The sequence below is a fragment of the Cydia splendana genome, chromosome Z, assembly GCF_910591565.1.
Source record: "Cydia splendana chromosome Z, ilCydSple1.2, whole genome shotgun sequence".
Classification (NCBI taxonomy): domain Eukaryota; kingdom Metazoa; phylum Arthropoda; class Insecta; order Lepidoptera; family Tortricidae; genus Cydia; species Cydia splendana.
In genome coordinates, this window is record NC_085987.1 from 14,589,802 (window position 1) to 14,611,618 (window position 21,817).

Below are 21,817 nucleotides of genomic sequence, written 5' to 3' on the forward strand. Positions count from 1 at the left end.
TAGATACCTTCTTATTTAAAACAAAATTGTTAACTATGCATTATCACAATTTGCCTTTGACTAATAATTACCTTTTTTTCCTAAATTGAGCGTTCTATATGCTTTTTATTTTATAGATATTGTTAATACACGTTAGCACTCTTCAATAAAAGACAATTTTGTTCTTAAATCTCACTTTTTAAATATTTTATAAGCAATCGTTTTTACCCACCTAAATGAGTAAATACGGGTATTTATCGAGTGCTTTGAGTAAATACCGAGTAAATACTCAGTATTTACTCACCCCTACCCATCTCTACTCTCAGGTACTTAGGTAATAGGTACCTCAATAGTTTATACTGTAGGTACCTACTTGCACCCGCGATACAAGCGGACAATAAAAAATAGAACTTGATTCCCACCGGCTGATAGTTGAAAAGCTGAGCACTTTTCCTACATCAAAATAAAACAAAGCAATGTTTTGCAAATGTTTTGATGCGCCGCCACTGATAGATATAGTGCCTATAATATATGTGTTAATGATTTTCCTACTCACCAATTTGTGAGGTGTCAATGGTGACTCTTTGTGCTGGTGCTACATTGAAAATGAACGGCGATGATGGCACTGGTTCCCCATTAAATTTTATATCTACTCGGTGAGGAGTTGGTGTTTCAGGTCTCCAAAATACGAGGCAACGTCCGCCACCTACCACCTGAAAAAGATAAGGTTAGTAAGATTTTATTTCATTAACATTATTTTAACAACGTAGGTAATTATTTAATAGCTTACCTGTACGTGGTTAGGCACTTCACCTTCATTTATTGAAATTTCTAATTGGCCTTCGCCCGCAGCACTAGCGTCCACTGAAAATAAAATGAAAGTTCAAGAGAGTCAGACCGGCAGCGATTTTGATAGCCCAGACGTTGCATGTGTTAAGTAAACGCCATCATTTCGTACAAGTTTGACGTTTAAAATAACACTTGCACCGTCTGGGATATTAAAATCGCTGACAACTTAGCTTGTTCTGACTCTACCTAGGTACATATCTGTGTAACTTCAACGAAATAAAAATGATGTAGGTACCTCTGAACTGTGACTGTTGGCCGACTACAGCATTCCCGATGTCCGTGACCTTGATGAGACTAGCATCGTATACCTTTGCCACCAAAGGACCCGCGGCCAACTTGTCTCCTGCAATAGCTACCTGTACAATACAAAAGTTTATATGTAATATAAAATAAAATAAAATACCGTCCGAATAACCTCACACCTAGCGCGAAGTCGAACCCGTTCAAATGGGGTTAAAAACCGGGAGTAGGTAATATGAGTTCCAAATTTTATAAACGTGCACAAAGAAAAATTTTTCAGAGATTCGAACCCTAAAGAGGTTCTTCATAAATGAGGGTCATAAAGAAAGCCTCTTTTTTTCAATATACATATTAAGTATTCAAGTATGTTTACATCAATAAGGTGAGTGCCGACTTCTTCAGGCGTGAACTCTATTCTGTAGACGCCGGGGCGCTCCGAGACGTCCAGCACACGGGCGGTCACCGGCCGGCGCGACGGGGCAGTCACCGTCACCTCGACCTACATAAAAACACATTTTAATTTTCAGTCAAGGATACGGGTTACTTTGTTTGGGAAATTGCGTATGAAATGACCCGTTTTCATTGCTCTTCAGTGTATCTCCTTGACATATAAGAAATCCCATTTACAGAAAATCCGATAATTACATAGGATTGTAAAGGAGCCCACAATGGTTATCTCTGAACGCACAGTTAGTTCCGTTTATTAAACGGTCGGTGTTGCCGTTGCGAACAATAGCATGTAATCGATGTGATCACTTCCAGGAAGGGATTTATCCACTACCATTCAGCCAGCGGCGCCGCTAGCCAGGGAATTGTTTAATCAATCCCTGCAGTTTAACCGGACAGCTTAAGTTTAACGGCGACTTCATTTATTTCAATCCATATGTGCATATAATAATTATACATAGTTAGTGTGGATTATAACTGGAATCACGATGTTTTAAACTTTTAAATATAACCAGCTGTATCAAAAACGGGATGCCACGTTTAGAACTAGAAACAAACCTATAAGATGCCCACAAAATTTTGATCTAGAGCTTGTTGGATGGTTGGCAGTTGATTTAATTATCGAAGCTTATCTTCATCATTCCCAGCCTTGGTCAGTGCTTATCGGAGGTTTAAATGAATATTTACATCTTGTTTTTCTTTGTCGAAAATGCGGTGGTAAACATGCATTAGGTATTACTTTCACCTCACTTGCGTTCCGAGATACTGCACGCGGGGATGTGAACCTTCGATCTTCTGCTTATTACTCGCACGCCTCAACCAACACTCGGCCTCATTCGCTTTTACGACACGACTGTCCTAATAGTGTGCTTTGTGGAATGACGTAATACTCAACACCTAGTCGCGTATGCGCTACCAGTCTGCAAAACGCGAAATGTACCTCGGTTTTACTGAAAGCGGCGGCACCAGGCGAGGTGGAGATTTCAAATACAGCGGGAACTCTTGCGGGGATGAGTCTGGTGGGCTCGCCCCCGCCGCCGCCCGCTGGGCCGGCCATAACCTCTACTTTCCACGGGGACCCTGGAATTAAAATATGAACCGTTATAAGTAAACCGTAAAGCCAATATTAATTACGTTCCTGTTAAAGTTGTTAAATTTAAAAAAGTATTAATAAAAAAACATCGGCAAAGTGCGTGTCGACCAACGTCCGTCGTTTTATACAGCGAAGATAAGTTTTTTGGAAAATACTCGTTAATGGCTCATCCGATGATCCGATCATGCTCAAAATAATTTTCGTGGAAGGCATTTATTAAGTCGTATTTTCTGATTATTTTCATAATATTGCATGCTTGGTTAAAAAGTTAAAGGGGGCCGAGGAGAGGCAGGGTTACGCATTATTTTTGGACTTTCGGAGCGATTGTTTCCAAAAGTAGGTAGGTACTCACTAAATCAAAAAACACTCATTGAAAACTTGATATTATTTATAAAGTCCTATCAAATGATAATACATTTAAGTAGGTAATTTATAAGTTCCGTACCTGAGAGGCATAACACTGTAAGTCCATTTTTTGTGAAATTCGGATTTTTGCAGTATCGTACATAATTTCTGATGCTCCATCGATCCATAAAACTATATTTATCGATAATCCCACCAATTCCAAGTTTTTCAAATGCATTTTACTGTAAGTGCATTACCCTCTGGGAATCATTTTGATGTAAGTGAAATACAGTAAAATGCTACTGGTGTTTAAAAAAATTATTTTAAGGTATGTCCAGAGAATTCAGGGATCTAAGTGCACATACACTATAATGCGAGGCACATAGTAAGGCATTTTACTGTATGTCCGGACTAAAACTTAAAACTTCCAAATTATAATTAATTTAAGTTATTTACGGATTGTTTATGTTATCAAAATTATAAAACAGTATTGTTATGTTATTCTTTGTACTCCAGATTCCAGAACTCTTATTTGTCGATTAAATGACTCCCAGTGACATCGAAATCAACTTCACAAGAAGAGCGGCACGGCGGGCCCCAGCGCCCGTGTATGCGATTCTAACAGCGGTGCTGTTAGGAGTTAGGAATAAGTATTCATACAATATTATGCAACTCTTGTTTTTTTTTATAATTCTGACTTCTAGGCAAAGATCTACAAACTTCGGCCCTTGAATGTTAAGAGGCCTTATTATGTGCCAGCTGCACAAAATACTATAATATTACTGTAACTCCTCTAAATCAAAATGAGCTTAGAAGCAGAACACTGTATGTGGGGTAGTTTTTTCGAAAAATATACCGTAGAAGTACAAAATTATATCTTGAAAAGTGACACATATTAATGTCAAATATATTTACTGTTCATTAATAAAAAAAAACTGTGACTGAAACCCCTTGTGTGTCATTTTATGAGGTTCGAAATCCTTATAAAACTAATTTTTACACAAAATCGCTTCTCCTGTAAAATTTCTAAAATGGCACTTACAGTGTTATGCCTCTCAGGTACGGTTTTAACACTCTTAAAAAATGTTTGTTTACTTTACATCTACGATCCAAATTTCAAAATATTGGGGACAAGAAAATTAATTATGGATCTCTATGTGCAACTCACGCTACTGGCCTTCAAATTACTGACATGCCTAGATACAAAATAGGTTAAACTAATCCATATTATTTATGTAAAATATCGATCGCTAGTCTATCTAAGCCACGATTAATTAGCATAGTCAAGAATCAAGACGTGCGTGCGATTAATTGACAATCAATGTAGCAGAGCTACCTTGCGCGGCTCATTGAATCATTTGTCTATGTATGTCACTGACTACCGCAATAATTTAACTCGAAGGAATAGTACATACATACCTACTATATTATGCCTCATAGAACTACTAAAATTATTACAGTGTATATTTAGTGTAATCTCTAAGCAAGTAGATTTATTTTAGGTAATTTGAACTTATACGACGTTCACTACCTACATACGTACCGTTCATTGGATGTTATTATCATAATAATATCGTTCGGGCGTTCAACATAAAATAATCTATTGATAGGGCACGTTAATGTTTTCTGCTGGTGTGGTAAATTTAAGTATGTACATATTTCTTATGTTACAACGGCGATACAGGACAGGTTAGATTAGAAGAATGAGGTGTAACGGGTTTAGGAATATTTAGTGCGTGGAATCTAAATACAAACCAGTTAGGTACTGAGTTATTCAATTCATGTTACGTTGGGACTTGTAGGTACAGATACTTTGTGTATAGGTGAGCAGTTGAGTTTTAATTACGTACCTAAAATGTTTAAGTACTAAAGAATATCCCTTCAATCCCTTTGTTCATGGCTCAACCTTACATTTCATAATACTTAGGTAGGTACCTATTTGTGACTTGAGTTAAAATGTAGCTATCCCATTACAAAAGTCATCATATTTTAGAAATAATCGCTACTTAGGTAAATACCTAAATGCTCCGCTCGCTCGTTATGGAATTCATTTGAAGGCCGTATATTCAAAGCAATTAATTACAGAGTGCTCGTTTTGTTTTATAATAGTTAAATGTCAATCAATTAAAGGGAAAGCTTGTTAAATACAAGTACTAATTACAAAATATAAAGATGGAGTGCATGTTTCTGAGGTTTATACATGTTAACGTCTATACCTATTTGTATAGCTAGGGATTTATTTAGAGACATATATAAATACAAATATATCGTGATACATAATTAAGAGAATGCGATCGCGGTTTCCCATGAGAAGATTTTAAACACTGGCTGTAATTATGAAATTTAAATAGTTATTTAAGTAAAATTGTTATTTAAGTTAAAATCAAGGGGCGTAATAGCGTGACTAGTTTACATGATCATGATCATAGTTACAGTCGGAAAACAGTTATAGCGTAGATTAGATATGCGCTGGGCCGAACAGGTTGGGCGTGAGCGACCGCACCTGTCCGGAGCCCTGCCCGTTACCATCGCCCGCCGCCTCTATCGCTAACCGGGGGACTAGAAAACGGTACCTATCATACCAGCCAATTAATGGCTTGGATCGACCTAAACGTTCATAATACTTAGGTATCACCACGGAAGAAATAATAGTACTACCATACAGAAAGGACACTTCCTACAAACCCGAAGTTTGACAGCGGTTCAGGGTCGAATCATGCTATCCCTTTCTAATATATAGCAATATCCCTTTCGGCTATTTAGGGTTGTCAAAATTCAAGTGATTATCTTATCTGTGGTCGTGCACGCACAAGGAAGTCAAGTGGTGCCAACCCTAATAATTGCTCGGAGCAATGCCGAGCCGAACGGAGCCGAGTTCGACCGAAGTCAGGAGTGTCTCCCCACTGGTATCACACCGCTCGACATCTACGTGTATGTATTTATATACATAGCTACATTGACATTGAGTCAAGAAATCACACCTGACATTTTCCATACTCGAATATTTCAACTTTCAGTACGAGCACCAACCACAAATTAAAACGTAACAACGTACAGTTGTACCTTTCATTGATATAATTTAATTTAAAATGGATCACAGAGAAAACAATGAGCGCTTGTTTGGGCCCAAATGGGATAACGAGACACCGAGACCTTATCGATCGATCATCGTAGAAGCATGTTTTTATGACGCACCCTTGTAATGTGTACGTCTGTTTCGTTTAAATTTTTATTGGACAATAAAAATGAAGTACCTACGTTGTTCCTTTCAAACGATAATATTAGACGGGAGATCGAGTTTGTAACTTATTATCAGGAAGAAGCCTCATGTATACCCAGAGTAGCTCATATAGCCTATAATCGCGGATAACACGTAAAAAGTAACCCGATTGTAGGTAAGTGTCGGAATAATAAATCATCAGTTTTATTATAGAGGAATATTATTTCTGCGTGGCAATTATTGTTTTGATACAGTTACAAGTTTTACAAATTATCTTCGGTACCATCACTTATGTAAAGGAACAGATAACTTTCTATTCCGTAACTTTACCTAGAAAGTAAGTAAACTGAGCGTAAGTGCACGAGGAAGTATTAGATATTTTACAAGATTAACGAAATAAAAGTAAAAAAATTATAATTATACAACACGTGTAGGTACCTACATGGTGCTTTTTAATAACCTGCAATATTTTACGATGTAAATATGTAGGTATAGGTCACACCATACTGAGCAACTTTTACTATGGGACCAACCCCTAAATCGCGTAAAAAAATGTACTCTCCTGTAGAAAACATCAACATCTGACCTGACAAAATATATGAAAGAGTAAATGTTTTTTCGTTATTCCGGGGTTGTTTCCATAGCAGAAGTTGACCTAGGTATATATTCATCTCGCAATTAGTTATTCTTAGTGTAAGGTACACGTACTGGTTCTCGACGCGGTCCCAGTACCTACATGTCATCTTGAAACTTAAGTCAGTGTCAATAGAGGTGACAGCAAGGTGTCATCTATTGGGCATTAGCATATCGAGCACTAGTACGTTTACCTTACCTAAATAAGTGGATTTCTGAAAATATTGTATTTTTATAATAGTTGGTGTTCATCTGCACGTTATCGCAGTACTATACCGCAATGTATGGCTTTATCGCGATTATTTGCATCTACCTATAAAATAGGTACTTACCTATAGGCACTCTATGAATTTCCTATATTATAGGTAATTCATAGAATGGTCGAAACTTGATAAATACTAACCGCATTCTTCTCTAACGCACCAACTAAAAACCAGTTATGCCATAATAAATACTACCTATCAACATGCCTAGAGGTATCGGTATCGTAATGTAATCATATGTGTAACTTTCTCGTGTGGAGGCATTTTATAAACAAAATGTATTTTTCATAATCTAAGTTAATGCTTTTTAGGGTTCCGTACCCAAAAGGTAAAACGGGACCCTATTACTAAGACTTCGCTGTCCGTCCGTCCGTCCGTCCGTCCGTCCGTTCGTCTGTCTGTCACCAGGCTGTATCTCACGAACCGTGATAGCTAGACAGTTGAAATTTTCACAGATGATGTATTTCTGTTGCCGCTATAACAACAAATACTAAAAACAGAATAAAATAAAGATTTAAATGGGGCTTCCAGACAACAAACGAGATTTTTGACCAAAGTTAAGCAACGTCGGGCGTGGTCAGTACTTGGATGGGTGACCGTTTTTTTTTTTTTGCATTTTTTTCCCATTTTTTTTTTCAGTATGGTACGGAACCCTTCGTGCGCGAGTCCGACTCGCACTTGCCCGGTAATTTTTTTATATTTTTACAGTAGGTACATCTGGTGCTTCATTACGACACCCTGCGCTATAATAATTACATTACGTAGACGTACACGTGCAAATTTTTCGCACTTGTATCGTAAATAACTAGTTGGATTTTAGTTCGTGTGTAATACTAGAAACATTACATATCTGTTAAACTAAAAACATCAACTATTATAAATTATTTCCAATTCGTCCTTCCTGCCCGTAAAATGACTAGAGTATTGAGTAACGTGTAAGGTACGAAATAAATAAAAAATCATAAACTTCTAAATACGTATACTTTCCTAAATATGTAGGTTTTTAGTCAATAATCTGGGAACCATTTGTAACTAATTAGGTATCACTAATTTTAATAACCTTTGAGGCTTCGACAGATAAGTATTAAAAAGAAAGAACATTAATAAATAATATAAAAACAGTCCCAGGCCCAGTCACCTCAATATCCGTTCCTCTCTAATTAATACTGATTTAAAAAAACGGGTAGTCTATCTAGCGAGATACTGTCGTCCGCTCCTGTAAGAAACTCACTGCACTTGAAATAGAAATATAAAAACTTTTCAGGAAAATCTGTCTTTAAAAAATATATTGAGATTTTCAGACATCTACAGCTGATTAGGTACTAATATCTGGGAGACCGAGCTTTGCTCGGAAAACATATAATAACTCAAAAATGCGCGTTTTCCCAGAGATAAGACCTAGCTAGATCGATTTATCGCCCCCAAAAACCCCCATATAGCCAATTTCGTCGAAATCGTTAGAGCCGTTTCCGAGATCCCCGAAATATATATACATATAAATAAATAAATAAATAAACAAGAATTGCTCATTTAATAAGTTTTATTAATTAATTAATTAACTGGTGTTGCAGCTATTTGTATTGGCACCGACTTCAAACATATCAGTTGGTAACGCATGTAGTTAAATAGGGTATTACATGAAACTATCCTTGTTGAAGTCGGTTTTCTTTTCTTTTTATAATGTTAAAGTTTTTATTTGAATCCAATATAATCCGGGCTTAATGAGTGACCCCGGCCCATCCTGTGCCCTATCCCACAAAACTTTACAAGTGTACAATTCGACAAAATTGTTAAATTTTAAACAAAAAAATGTACCACAATAATTACAAATATGTATTCGTTACAAGTCTGCAGCATACAAATATGTCATTTTTGTGAAAGCGTATCACAAAGAATAAAGGTATGTCACGACAGCTACATAATTGTAGAATTGTTGATTTGTAAATATACAAGCGAAAAATTGTAATGTTACAACTACAAATATATAACAATTTATTTTGCTTCTTTAATGTTGAAGGTAGTTTCACTTTATACGCAATACGCAAGTATTACATTAATTATATTTATACAAATGGAAGGAGATAACGCAAAATTTAAATGATTTAGGAATAATGGAGAAAGATTGGAAATACTTAAGGGACACTATGTGGCAAAATTGGAAAAGGCGTACGATGGTAAGCTCAATTTGAGTACATATATGCATTTTTTTATCCAGTAGGTACTTATGAGTATTTCGTAAATTAAATTAAAGCTAAGTAAAATTGGGGTTATATATGTATAACACTTTAAACTCTCGCGTTTTGTATACATATTTAATTACACAAACGGGTCTACCGCGATATACCTAATTTCATTGTTTTTACCTTTAATTCCGAAGTTTCAGCTGAGTTGCACCAGCTGTGGTCACGGAAAGACATATATCATGTCTGTGAAATTATATCGCGGTAGACCCGTTTGTGTAATTAAATATATATATATATATATATATATATATATATATATATATATATATATGTATTGTATATGAAATTCATGACACCTAGGATCACTAACACTGCTACTTGAACTAAATATTACGTGGCAGGTAGGTATATATACAAAGGGTTGGAATCGCTAAATATGATACAATATACTGCAATCACTAGTATTCGTACAGTAGCAATTGTAGCAAGAGTACAATTCTACATATACAGGGTGGAAAGGCACGACGATCCTTCCCGGAAGTATTAGGTCGTTTAAGTGATACAGAGACGATTGGTAATGGTAAGAATCGTTAATTGAGTAAAAAATTAAAAATAGCAAATTTACTACTTTTTAACTGTGGTGACAACCCTATAGCATGTGCATATCACGGCTATAGATTAAAGATCTCCGTCGGGAAAACTCGGGACTTTACACTTTTTTCCGATCGTTGACAGAATCGCAATGATGTATGAATAACGCATAAATGTCAAATAAATCAAATGAAATCAAAAATATTTCAAACAATTGTATTACTTTCTTAGATAATTAATTTTTGCCAATATTTAACACTATCTTCTCTTCACATACGGTGTTCAAATGTACCTCCGTGTCTTACAAAGCCGCCGCAGCCCGTGCCCGAGTATGTCGATGCACATGCGATAGTGTATGCTCTTCGTCATTTTTCCTCCGCAGATTGTCCTCCGCAGAAAGCACCAATTAGCCTTTGTCTCATTTCGTCCGCAGTTTCACATTCCGTTTGGTACACCATATCTTTTACACAGCCCCACAAATTTAAATAGCCACGAGAATCGAACAACGGCATTTTTATTTGAAGAATATGACATTAAATAAGTAAAGTTCAATGAAAATTTAATTTCAAACATCAGACGTCTTGTCTATTTCCTACCACGCAAGAAGGTTTGTTAGTTTGGTATTGAAGAAGTATTTATTCTTAGTATTTCATTTTTGCAAGTTCATTTGGTGTAATTTTTTATTATTTTAGATAGTTTCCAATTATTCGAAAATAATTTTGTGAAACGTGTTAAGAAACTAAAACCTTTTTATCAGTCAAGGAAACCAGAGATATTTATAAGACGATTGCGTACTTTTGAGTGGTTGTCAATGTCACCATTTGAACTGTCGTTGTAAACAATGTTGTGGTTAGTATTATTAATATTAAGGAATAACATAACTACTTCATTCAAGTATTGAACAAGTGGAACCACTAAGAAAGCGAAAATCCTGCAACGATTCTTACCGTGTTGTAAGCAGACTAAAAATGGTTAGATGGCAACAAATTAGCATAATTTCCTGTCGTATACTGATTGTTTACAAGTAAGTTCATTGACCCTGTCACCTGTTAGGGTTAGAACAAAGTAGTTTTTTGCATGGATGTTTAAAAGGCCATAATTTAGAAACGGTTGCCCATATGAACATAGTTTCTATGGAGAAAATATAGAGCTTAGGCTAAACTATCTCCCATTTCCGGAAAGGATCGTCGTGCCTTTCCACCCTGTATGTATAATTATTACTACAATTTAATGTAGCACAAAACAATTGTCAGCTACAAATTTGTACATTTTCCGGAAAAGATATGTAGCGTATGTAAAGTTTTGTGATACAATAAATTGTAGACTTGTCGATACAATTTACATATTTGTAAGAATTTTCCACTACAAATTTGTTACTTGTATATTTTGTGGTACGCACATTTGTATTATTACAAACTTGTAACTTGACACTTGTAAAATTGTAATTGTAAGTTTTGTGGGATAGGCCACTGGAGAACGAACCAACGGTAACGAGTGACAAAAAAGGCGATCCGCCCATTAACAAATTATTGAAGTAAGGTACCAATCAATTGGCTTAGTTACAATAGCTTAGCTTCATTTAATTGTAAAATATCAGACAATGGGTGCTTTATAACGCAAGAGTCGGTAGTTTCCGATTGCCTAATGCCGGCGTGGAGGGCGGATGTCACGAGTGGCGCGACTGTTTGTCCACTACGTCGTCGTCTCTTCAGCGCTAGCTAGAGTAAATAGGTCAATCCAGTCTCTCCAACTATATGCTTTTAGAACTTATGGACCAAGTGGCAATGTTTTGTGTTGCTCTTCAACAAAACTATTCTAGCGTGATTTCAGTATTTAAATACATTTGCTCTATAAATAGTACACTGTTAGAGGCTTAGATGGCGTATTTGTTAGCCGTCAACTACGTGGCTCATCTTAATGGCTTGTAGGTATTTAGCATAAGCTAAAAGCAGAGCTCAGTCCGGCCCCGGCTAGGCCGTGCGGTTGCCAAAGGCTTTACAGCTTAGCAATGACAAAATGGTTGATACGTTTAAATTGGTAGTATTTAAGAATTATTTCGATTAAAATTTAGTTTTTTCTTTGTAAGTGTGATAAACTGTTTGGGTTGGAAGGTCAGATGGCAGTCGCTTTCGTAAAAACTAGTGCCTACGTCAAATCATGGGATTAGTTGTCAAGCGGACCCCAGGCTCTCATGAGCCGTGGCGAAATGCCGGGATAACGCGAGGAAGAAGAAGAAGAAGTGTGATAAACTGATGAAAATCATTGTGTGTAACTCCAGGGTTACCCCCAATATGTATATTGCAAACTCGAGTCTATACTTCTCGTATAATTATATATCATAGACCTCGTTAGCAAAATTTTAGTTACCCCCCTCGTTGCACAATGTACTATTTTTCGATGATAGAACCATAATAAAAGTTACGAGCTTTTAAAAAATTGTTTGGAATTTGTTTTTCACTCCTAAATCTTATACGAGTAATAGTCAAATAATCGAAGGGGCCTATGGTTAAATTGGTTAATATACAATAAATTGTGTAAAACAACTCCATAATGTGAATATCTAGGGAGAAAAATGGGGACTAGGTTTAGTAGGTTTGTACGGAGACGCGGTCGCCCACTACCTATCGTCTACAAAACCATTCTGAGAAATAGGTTCGTTAAGAAAGTATTTCCGTAGGGACCTACTTTCAGAGTTTTACGTTTTATACATATAGCAAAAGGTTTGCCGTTTGACTCATTTTCTAACAGATATATTAATTAAAAAGAGAGACAAACAATTATTCAGAAATACATAGCTTTATATTTAAAACGCAACCCAGTTTTTATTTTAGTGAAATCACGCCAATTTTAGGTGATCATTTGTATGCAGTCTGTAAATCTCTAATTAACTTAGTTATCTAAGTTAAAATGCACTATTTACCGTAGACCTAGGCTTACTTTTATTATTACTAGCTGTTGCCCGCGACTTCGTCCGCGTGGACTACTTTTCCGCGTTACTTTTCTTGCATTCTAATAATATGCTCTTATACAACGATTCAAGTCCCGCGCTTAAAAAAATGTTTGACCTCCATACAAACTTTCATCCCCTTTTTCACCACCTTAAGGGATGAATTTAGACAAACGCTGAAATTAGTTATCTTCTCTTTTAATGAAATAAGTTTCTACGTACTTCAATATTCCTAGCTTAAAATAAAATGTGAACCCTATACAAATTTTCAACCCCCTGTTAACCCTTTTAAGGAATGAATTTTAAAAACGCTGAAATTACTTTTCTTGTATTCTAATAATATGCCCTTATACAAAGATTCAAGTTCCGCACTCACAAAATATTTGATATCCATACAAACTTTCAACCCCCTTCTCACCACCTTGGGGGATGAATTTTAATAAATGCTTAAATTTGTTCACGTTTTTTAATTAATTACCTTTTTGCAAAGTTTCAAGTTCCTAGCTTAAAATAAAATTTGCATCCCAAGGCGAACTTTTATCCCCTTTTTAACCCCCTTAGGGGTTGAATTTCCAAAAACGTTGCAATAACTTTTTTTTGTAATCGGCAATTATGCCTTTCTAAGAAGTTTCAAAGCATTTTTAATGGATTCAAACTTTTTAACCCTGTTAGGGGATGAATTTTACAAAACGCTGAAATTACTTTTCCTGTCTTTTAATAATATCCCCAAATACAAAGATTCAAGTCCCGCGTTCGAAAATATGTTTGATATCCATACAAACTTGCAACCCCTTTTTCACCACCTTAGGGGATGAATTTTCAAAAACGCTTAAATTAGTTTTCTTATATTATAATAATATATATTTTTACGAAGGTTCAAATTCCTAGCTTAAAATAAAACTAGAACCCCATACAAACATTCATCCCCTTTTTAACCCCCTTAGGGGTTGAATTTCTCAAAATCGCTTCTTATCTCTTGTACACTTTATAAATGTAATCTGGTGTGCAAATTTCAACTTTCTATCTCTTGTAGTTTCGGTTCTGCGTTGAAGAATCAGTCAGTCAGTCAGGACACTTGCATTTATATACATATATAGAAGATTAAATGAGTTGATTTATAGCTGATGGTATGGTACCTATATTTCCTTAGTACATGTTGTAAATATAAACAACAAGAACAAAATGATATATTTTCCTAATAAACTTCAAAAATATAGGTAACAAAATATAACAGATGACCGAATGTTCATCCAAATTGCATCGGGCGGTTTTTGCATTTCATGATTGGTTCAATCTGAATTTACTATGGACTTGATCTGTAGGCATAGCTGTTGTAGACGGAGAGCTAGCGCCGAATAAAGAATACACATTACCTATAAAGTAACGAAACTAGTTAGTGTGCCATACTGTTTTTATCAGAAGATCCGGGCGACTTAGACTTGTTAAATGGTGAAGGTGAGAGAATTTGGTCAGCAAATGGTTTGTAAAATATGAAGCTTGAAAACCTGTAGCCTTTGTTTACAGGTTACGGCTACTTTTAATTAAAACTGAATGGTATAAAAATAAATTAAAATAAAGAGTTTTTAAAAGTTTTTAAGTATTTTACGTCTTTGTCGGCGTGATTGATTTACCTATTACGCATGCCAATTTTCAGCTTTCTAGCACTAACGGTCAGTGAGCTAAACCGCAGACGCACAGTCAGACATGACGAAACTACAGAGGTTCCTAGTAGACTACGTAACCATAGAAACAGGATGCCTTTTGGTACCTGAAATGAGTTTATCGAAAGAATTATCTTTTAAATAATTTTCACCATAGGTAGTTAGGTACCAGCTCCTAATTTCTGACGAATTTATTCACAAGCTTGACAATGTAATTTGATGAGAATTTTTAGTTTTAATGATAAATATTTAATAGTGTTCAGTTCAAGGCCTATTGACTTCCTTGAAACGATGTGACCCTTCAAAATTGTACATGTGTTGTCCGTTCCCAGACGAGATTGCCAGTAATTAACATCAAAATATTTTACTACAGCAACATTGCTAGAACTGGCTTTGTCTATAGATACGATTTCTAGGAACAAATCAAATTATTTTGATTTGTATTTTATGAAGTAGTCATATGTAAATTATTATTTATTTTTTGATATATGTATATTGTTATCTATTTTTAGGCATGTACCAAATATTTTTTTGTCAACTGAATTATACCATAAGTAAAACATAATAAAATAACTAACCTAAAAACTTAAAAACTAAATCTAAAAATAAATAAAACTAATCTAAAAATAAATAATTACAAGCTATCCTGCGGAATGGTGCCGTAGATGCTGGCAGCATTTCCCCGCTGTATCGCAATACTTATTCTTTGTGCGAGGAAGCTGCCAGCTCTACGATCACCAGTGGCGTCTGCTATCCTTTTGGATAAATCATTATCTATTATATTTCAGTTTTTCTTTGTCTATGTTCATAAAATCTACGAAGGGTAGACGTGCCTCTACCCTCCTTGATAAAATAAAAAAAAATCTTTGTCAATTGGCCTCTTTGATAGGCCTTGATTTGGGTCTGGCCGGTAAGAACATAGACAAGATAAAAGTCTGTAATGTCAATGCTGTCATTTAAGTCATTTAATGCAAAAATATAAATTTTCATATAAAACGATTTATTCACTTGAAATATATTTATTTACCTATTAATTTTAAAAATAAAAACTATTCATATGTACGAGCAACATATCTAAATGCGTCTTCGCACAGACTTAGTTAAATTTAAACCGTTGTCTCTCTTCCTTCCTTGCTGTATGTATCCGGCAATGGCGACTTTATCAACGATTTTTATCCGGATTATGGAAAGCCCTAATGTGTGTGTGGAAACCGTTGTAGTAAATCAGAAACAGCGATAATTTCAAGGTAAGATATATATTAATCTTTAAATAAAAATGAGCGTGCTAATTACCAAATTCAAATATAATAATTTAATCTTACTATCCCCGTAAGTCCCGCGGACGCTATATCGCGTCCGAAATTATAATCAAAATTCAACATAGATGTAAAACCCCACATTGTTTAAGCTGGTAACCCTAGGAATTAGCGACGTTAGTAATTAGAAAGATAGATTATATTGTTTAATGTTTTGACTATTTTGTTTTAGAAAGTGAATCAGCAGATGGCTTGAGCGTGAGATAATAATATAATCCTGGGCCGTCATATGATTTCTTGGGAAAAGCTCAGAAGGGCATGTATCTGCCGCATATCCAAACTAGTTTCCCGGTGACCAAGAACGCTGCGCGGAGCTGTGAAGCAGAAAATGTCCGATAACCGGATAGATGTAATAACAACTTGTAACCATTTGCCATATCAGTGTATGTATTCATATGTATTATGAAAATATTTATATCTTAATAATACGTAACTTTTTGTTACCTTTTATATTTCACGAATTTCTGAATATAGTACCTAATCATTATCTTTTAACGTATTTTTTTACTTATTTGTGAAATGATAATTTAAGAGCCCAACAACGTGCACACTAGCGCCACTGCTAAATAATCGTGATTATTTAAATTTAACGACATGTATTTAAAAAAGGGGCCGCTACGGACTGTATTGTGTATTTAGGTACCTTTTGAATACATCAAACTAGATTTTATGTTGCTGGATTCGTCGATCTATGAGCTCAAAACAAAAACGGCCGTTTTAACTTTGGACGGGTAGATTGACGAATCCAATAACATAAAAACTAGTTTAATGTATTCAGCAGTGGCGCTAGTGTGCACGTTGATGGGCTCTTAAAAACCTGACCCCAACAAAAAAGAAAAAAATACAAAAAGAAATTCCCTCTCTGGGATTCGAACCCAGGACCATTAGCTTCCTGAACTGGATTACCGCCAATACCCGCTAGGCTAAACGGGTTGTCAATTCTAATTACAATGGTATCCTACCAGAGCGCTAGTAGTATAAACGAACTTTTGAAAGGGACATTTTTTTGTATGGAGTTATCGTTCTTCTCCTAGTGAGTATTATATTCTTTGGTTCAGTTAGATTTGATCCGTAATGTTACTTATGTTTTGTATACAGTTAGTATATATTTTCCTTGCATTGGAGCGGTGGAAATTTTTGATTAGGTGAAAGATTGATTTATGTGAGTACTCGCATTTAACAGTAATCATTGTGTAAACAGGCCCTTAGATCATTTTTCATTTTGAATTATCATATGGGATATAATACGATTGAAAGATCTCATCTAAATATTACTTGTTTACGCAACATTTATTTATAAACGGGTACAAAAATTAAGACTAAATTAGTACTTAAATACCTATATAAAAATAAAATAATAAGTACCAACCAAGCTCAGAATTGCAGAATCTTGGCAAATTAAAACCCGTTTTTTCTCCGGTGTTTCGAAAGCTGACGCACTGCAGCATTCAACTCGTTCTTGCAAGTTGTGCCTGCTGCCGCGGTGGAACGTCTGTTAACTACTATCTTACTATACGCATGCAGTCTTTAAAATTACTGATATAGTGCAACTCAGTTCATACTGTATTTTTCACAAAGGTCGATAAAGTCTGGCTAGCCAATATTTGTTGACAGATATTTCGTTGTTGTATCACCAATTGTCTATGATTTAAAAAAAAAGCTAAAAGTCAGTTGTCAATTTATGTCATCCATTCAAATTGTTTGCGGTTTATAAGGGGTTTATTTTTAACACGTTCGCGGACGCGGATTGCATAGCATCCGTTTTTGTACTCCTCCTGGTGACGCGCCTGCTATTGCATCCGTTATTCTTTTTAAATTTCTTCGTTGAAATGCTTATCAATCCGCTTAACCACAGTATAATATTATTCACCAACTTTTCCTCTACCAGTCACCAGAGTCAAATAATGCGTACTTACTGCCATATTACATAGTTTTATCGAAGTTAAAAATTATCCTGTGACGTCTCCAAATTGGCCCCCCTTTCTGTGACGCAGATGCTATAGCATTCGTCTTTGTATGGCAGCTCCCTTAGTAGCCCAGCAGGTGCGTCTGGGAGTGGACCCATGCAATTTGGGTGAATTTCGTGCGCGATAGCGATTTTGACGGATTTTTATAAAATCGTAATTAATGTTTTTCTTACAATTTCTTTAAGTTTTTCATTGTGTTTTAATAAAGAAACGTGTTTACTTGCTGTTAATTACACTACAGTAAAATTTTGATAACGGTTAATGTGAAAAAGTGAGGCATGAATGTGTATACCTATTATTGAAATAATTACGTTACTAGTCATAGTTTTGGTCATATAATTGTGAATTATAGCCTGTTGGCGCTCGATGATCACCTCCCACAAGGTAAGCACCTTATGACACGCATTTTTGGTATCATTCTGTGTATATTTCACGCCTTGTATTTGGTGCAGATGCATCCGAAAAAGAGTATAAATTTGGGTGAATCATCGCTTGGCAGGAAAAGTGGTGGACGCTTTACGTCCAGAACTTAACGTGGCGGTGCGTTACAGGGAACACGAAAAGTGTAAAGCGGTACATATTGACACTTTTGAGAAGTAGTGTTGGCGTAAAATGCTGCGTATACCTTGGACAGCTAGAAGAACAAACCTCTCATTTTAAGAGAGCTCAACATTGCCACTCGGCTCTCTACAACATGCTATGAGACCCATGACTGGGCCTTTAGATTAGAGCCGGTCTCCAACGCATAATTTGTAGGTAGTATCGCATAATTTGAGGTCGAATGAACAGCGAACGTGCTTGGGATGGGGCATGTATGAGATGGACTCAATATTACAATAATAAGCAAAGAGGGAACAAAACAGAAGAAGAAAATTGTTTGAAGAGGTCAGCAAATGAGTCTTTAGAGCAAAAATCGCGCCTTTAGGAAGTCAGAAGTCTCAGCCATCAAGTCCATCGAGCACGATGTATGAATGCTATAACATGCGATGTCATATAAGATCCTATCTTGACTACGTCATGTGACAGACATGCTTATGCATCCGAATTGTATAGCATTTGTTGTCACATAGCGTATAAAAAATATACTTCATATTGACGCGGATTGCATAGCATTCGCCTTGCATAGCATTACGCGTCATATACAAACCTAAAAGATATATTTGTAGTGACAGGAATGCTATAACAGTCCCAATATTTCCATACAAAATTTAGGTGTCCAACTGGTGTGACTGAGCGTCCGCGAACGTGTTAAAAATATTAATCAAATCCATACTGAGTGAGGTTCGCAAACTACTATCTAAGCTCGTAAATAATTACGACAATGTGCGAAGTCGACGTGTAGCGTTGTATAACGAAAAACTGCAATGTTTACAACTCCTAAACAAATGTAAACAAACTAGGAGGTTGGTGCTCTATTAATATTTTGATACTTAGCATTTAGCATATTTGGCTTAGTACTTATATATGTATTTTTTTGTGATGGATTAATATTACGGTATTATTGAGCTAGGTCTTATTTACACTACATTTCATTTTTCGCCTTGTTACAATGGTATATGGTGAGAAAGTGTTAACATAAGTGTTTATCGTTGACTGTAATTTACATAGTGGTAGAAATTATGTGAGCTGACTTTGAGTGCACGTCAAATTATATTTAACTTATATCCTTAGGTACCTTACGTGTGCACAGAAAATCAAAAAATATTTTCTAGTATCAAAACTATAATTCCTACTACACAAAGTGTGAAGCCCAAGCCCAAGATTTTTTGAATTTCCCGCCAAACATTTGTGTAATATTTCAGTAGCCAGACTCTATGACCGAACAAGAAAAGCTCATGTCAAAAGACTCGAGTTTACGAAAAGATACTGTAAAGTAAAATAAAGAGATATACTTTTCACCTCAGCAGCTAGAACAAGGGTACTTTGCTTCTTAAAAACAGTGAGCAAAATGCGATTTTGCTCACAGAGTGAGAGAAAATGACATTCAAGTGATCTTTATAGTCAAATGTCATTTCAACATGCGGGGTCTAATACAAGTTCGAAATACTTGGGTTCTATTATCTCTGTCCCTTTCACACTGTTAGCAAAAAGAAACAGAAAAAAAAGTTAAAACGACATTCAACGGTATATTGAGGGTTTACAATAGACCCCCGAAAACTTCAGACCGCATCGTTCCAAACCACGTACGAGTATGAATTCTTAAAAATTAATTAATAAAAATAAAGTTTAAGATTTGGTAAAAACTGATAAAATACTATATTTTAGGTATTTTATTGTACAATTAAAATAATGAACTCGAAAAATACACAGATTATCACGCAAAATTAATTATTTTACTTTTAAGAATTTCTACCATAGTTGACAAATAGTACGTATCCGCAATTCGGACCGTAACTTACAAAGTTTTTTTTTACATAAAAGAAGTTGTCGATTGAAGTGTCAGTTGATGTTCGTTATTTCCATATTATTTTACTGAAATTTATTATTACGTTTTGTTTTTGTGTTCGATTGCGGTAATTAAACTTAATTCTTTGTATATATTAAGAAAACTTGAGTGCAGGTATTAAGTGATGAAGAAGGATTATATTTTTCAAGTTGTCTAATAGGTATGTTTTCACTGCTCAGGTGAAAAATTTTGTGTACTACACGAGATCAAAGTTATTTAGATCTCGTGCACTTTTGAGTCCCTTACTACGCTCAAGATTCTAAATTAGATTCACTCGCTACGCTCGTGAATCTATTATAGAATCTTTCGCTTGCACGGGACTCAAAATAAGCAATCGAAGAAATATCAAACTTTGATCTCTTGTTGTACAAATAACTATTACACAACTATAGTTCGTTTTTTTTGCATTAGAAAAAAGGTAAACAACATTGACGTGACTTTTTATTGAAAAACACCTTTGAAAAATATGTCACGGCCATGAATCTAGTATTAAAACTGATCTGGCATGAGGGTGGGGACAAGTGACCGAACAGGATAGTCTTATGTATCTTTCAGTAGGAGTAGCAGCGAAAGAGCTATTATTGTTTGTCCTTGTCACAGTCTCACATTTTATATGTTCCCCACCGTTTTTTAGTATGGATTATGGTGGGCAACAAATTAATTCGACCACGGAGGCACGCGTATACCACTTCTATACGATCCTATCTTCTATGGTCACGGCAAATATGTAAGGCTAAGCGCGCACCACGACTTTTTGTCGCGCGATAATTTAGTCGCAGAAAATGTAACGTATGTGTTTATATGGCAGTGCGCGCATATGCGACAAAAAAATCGCAGCGATTTTAAAATTGTGATTTGTCACATTTTTCCGCGACTGCTCGCGACGCGATTGTCGCAAAGTGAATTGCAGCATACGGAGTTGTATGTCCCCGCGCGCACTGCGATAATAAAATCGCACCCCGGACCTCAGTCGGCATTTCGCTCTCCAAGCGTCAACATATCGGAACCTGCTTCTCCAATGGAATCACAAGATGAAATAGAAGGAGATCACCTTTGTGGTATAAATACTCAAAGTCATACAGCGATTGCATATTGTTTCACGACAAGCGACTGGTACGAAATCCATGTCGAGAATGAACAAATCGTCGACTTTTCATCGCAGTGCGCGCAGTGAATTTTCTGCGATAAATTACAGCGCGATTCTAAAATCGTGTCGCAAAAATTAAAATCGTGGTGCGCGCTTGGCCTAACAGTTATGAATCATATACGATTATTTAGGTACCTACATTATTTTGCCTTCATAAGTAATAGTTACTGATTTTTAAAAAGGGTTTTTCAATTAAAAGACACGCCAAGATCGCATAGTCTTTTTCAATGCTGAAAAAAAAACGAATTATATTATATGATAATATTTAAACCCTGATGTCTTAGACCTATTTTAGGGGATCTAAAGCAACATGGTTAGTTGCTTAAAATAAACCCTATGGGACAACCTTTTTCACAATTTCATTTGCATTACATTAATTAAAGTATTTTGGTTATATTAAGTAATATATCCGTGGGGATATAAAAAGATTAAAATGAGTCACTCACGTATTTTTAAGTCGATGGTTCCTCGATATGATTTGCTCCATAAC

General features: G+C 35.6%; 1 protein-coding gene across 3 annotated transcripts in view; it reads right to left on the bottom strand.

The window, feature by feature from the left end:
* LOC134804415 (filamin-A) overlaps window positions 1-21,817 on the bottom strand; it is a 142,526-nt gene that overhangs the window by 46,539 nt on the left and 74,170 nt on the right. For all 3 annotated transcript variants that reach the window (XM_063777448.1, XM_063777449.1, XM_063777447.1), the window contains 5 exons: window positions 2,456-2,595; window positions 1,442-1,567; window positions 1,064-1,184; window positions 770-843; window positions 536-692 (listed from right to left, as the gene is read on the bottom strand). In XM_063777448.1, the coding sequence (XP_063633518.1) occupies window positions 536-692; window positions 770-843; window positions 1,064-1,184; window positions 1,442-1,567; window positions 2,456-2,595 (618 nt within the window). The remainder of the gene's footprint in view (window positions 1-535; window positions 693-769; window positions 844-1,063; window positions 1,185-1,441; window positions 1,568-2,455; window positions 2,596-21,817) is intronic.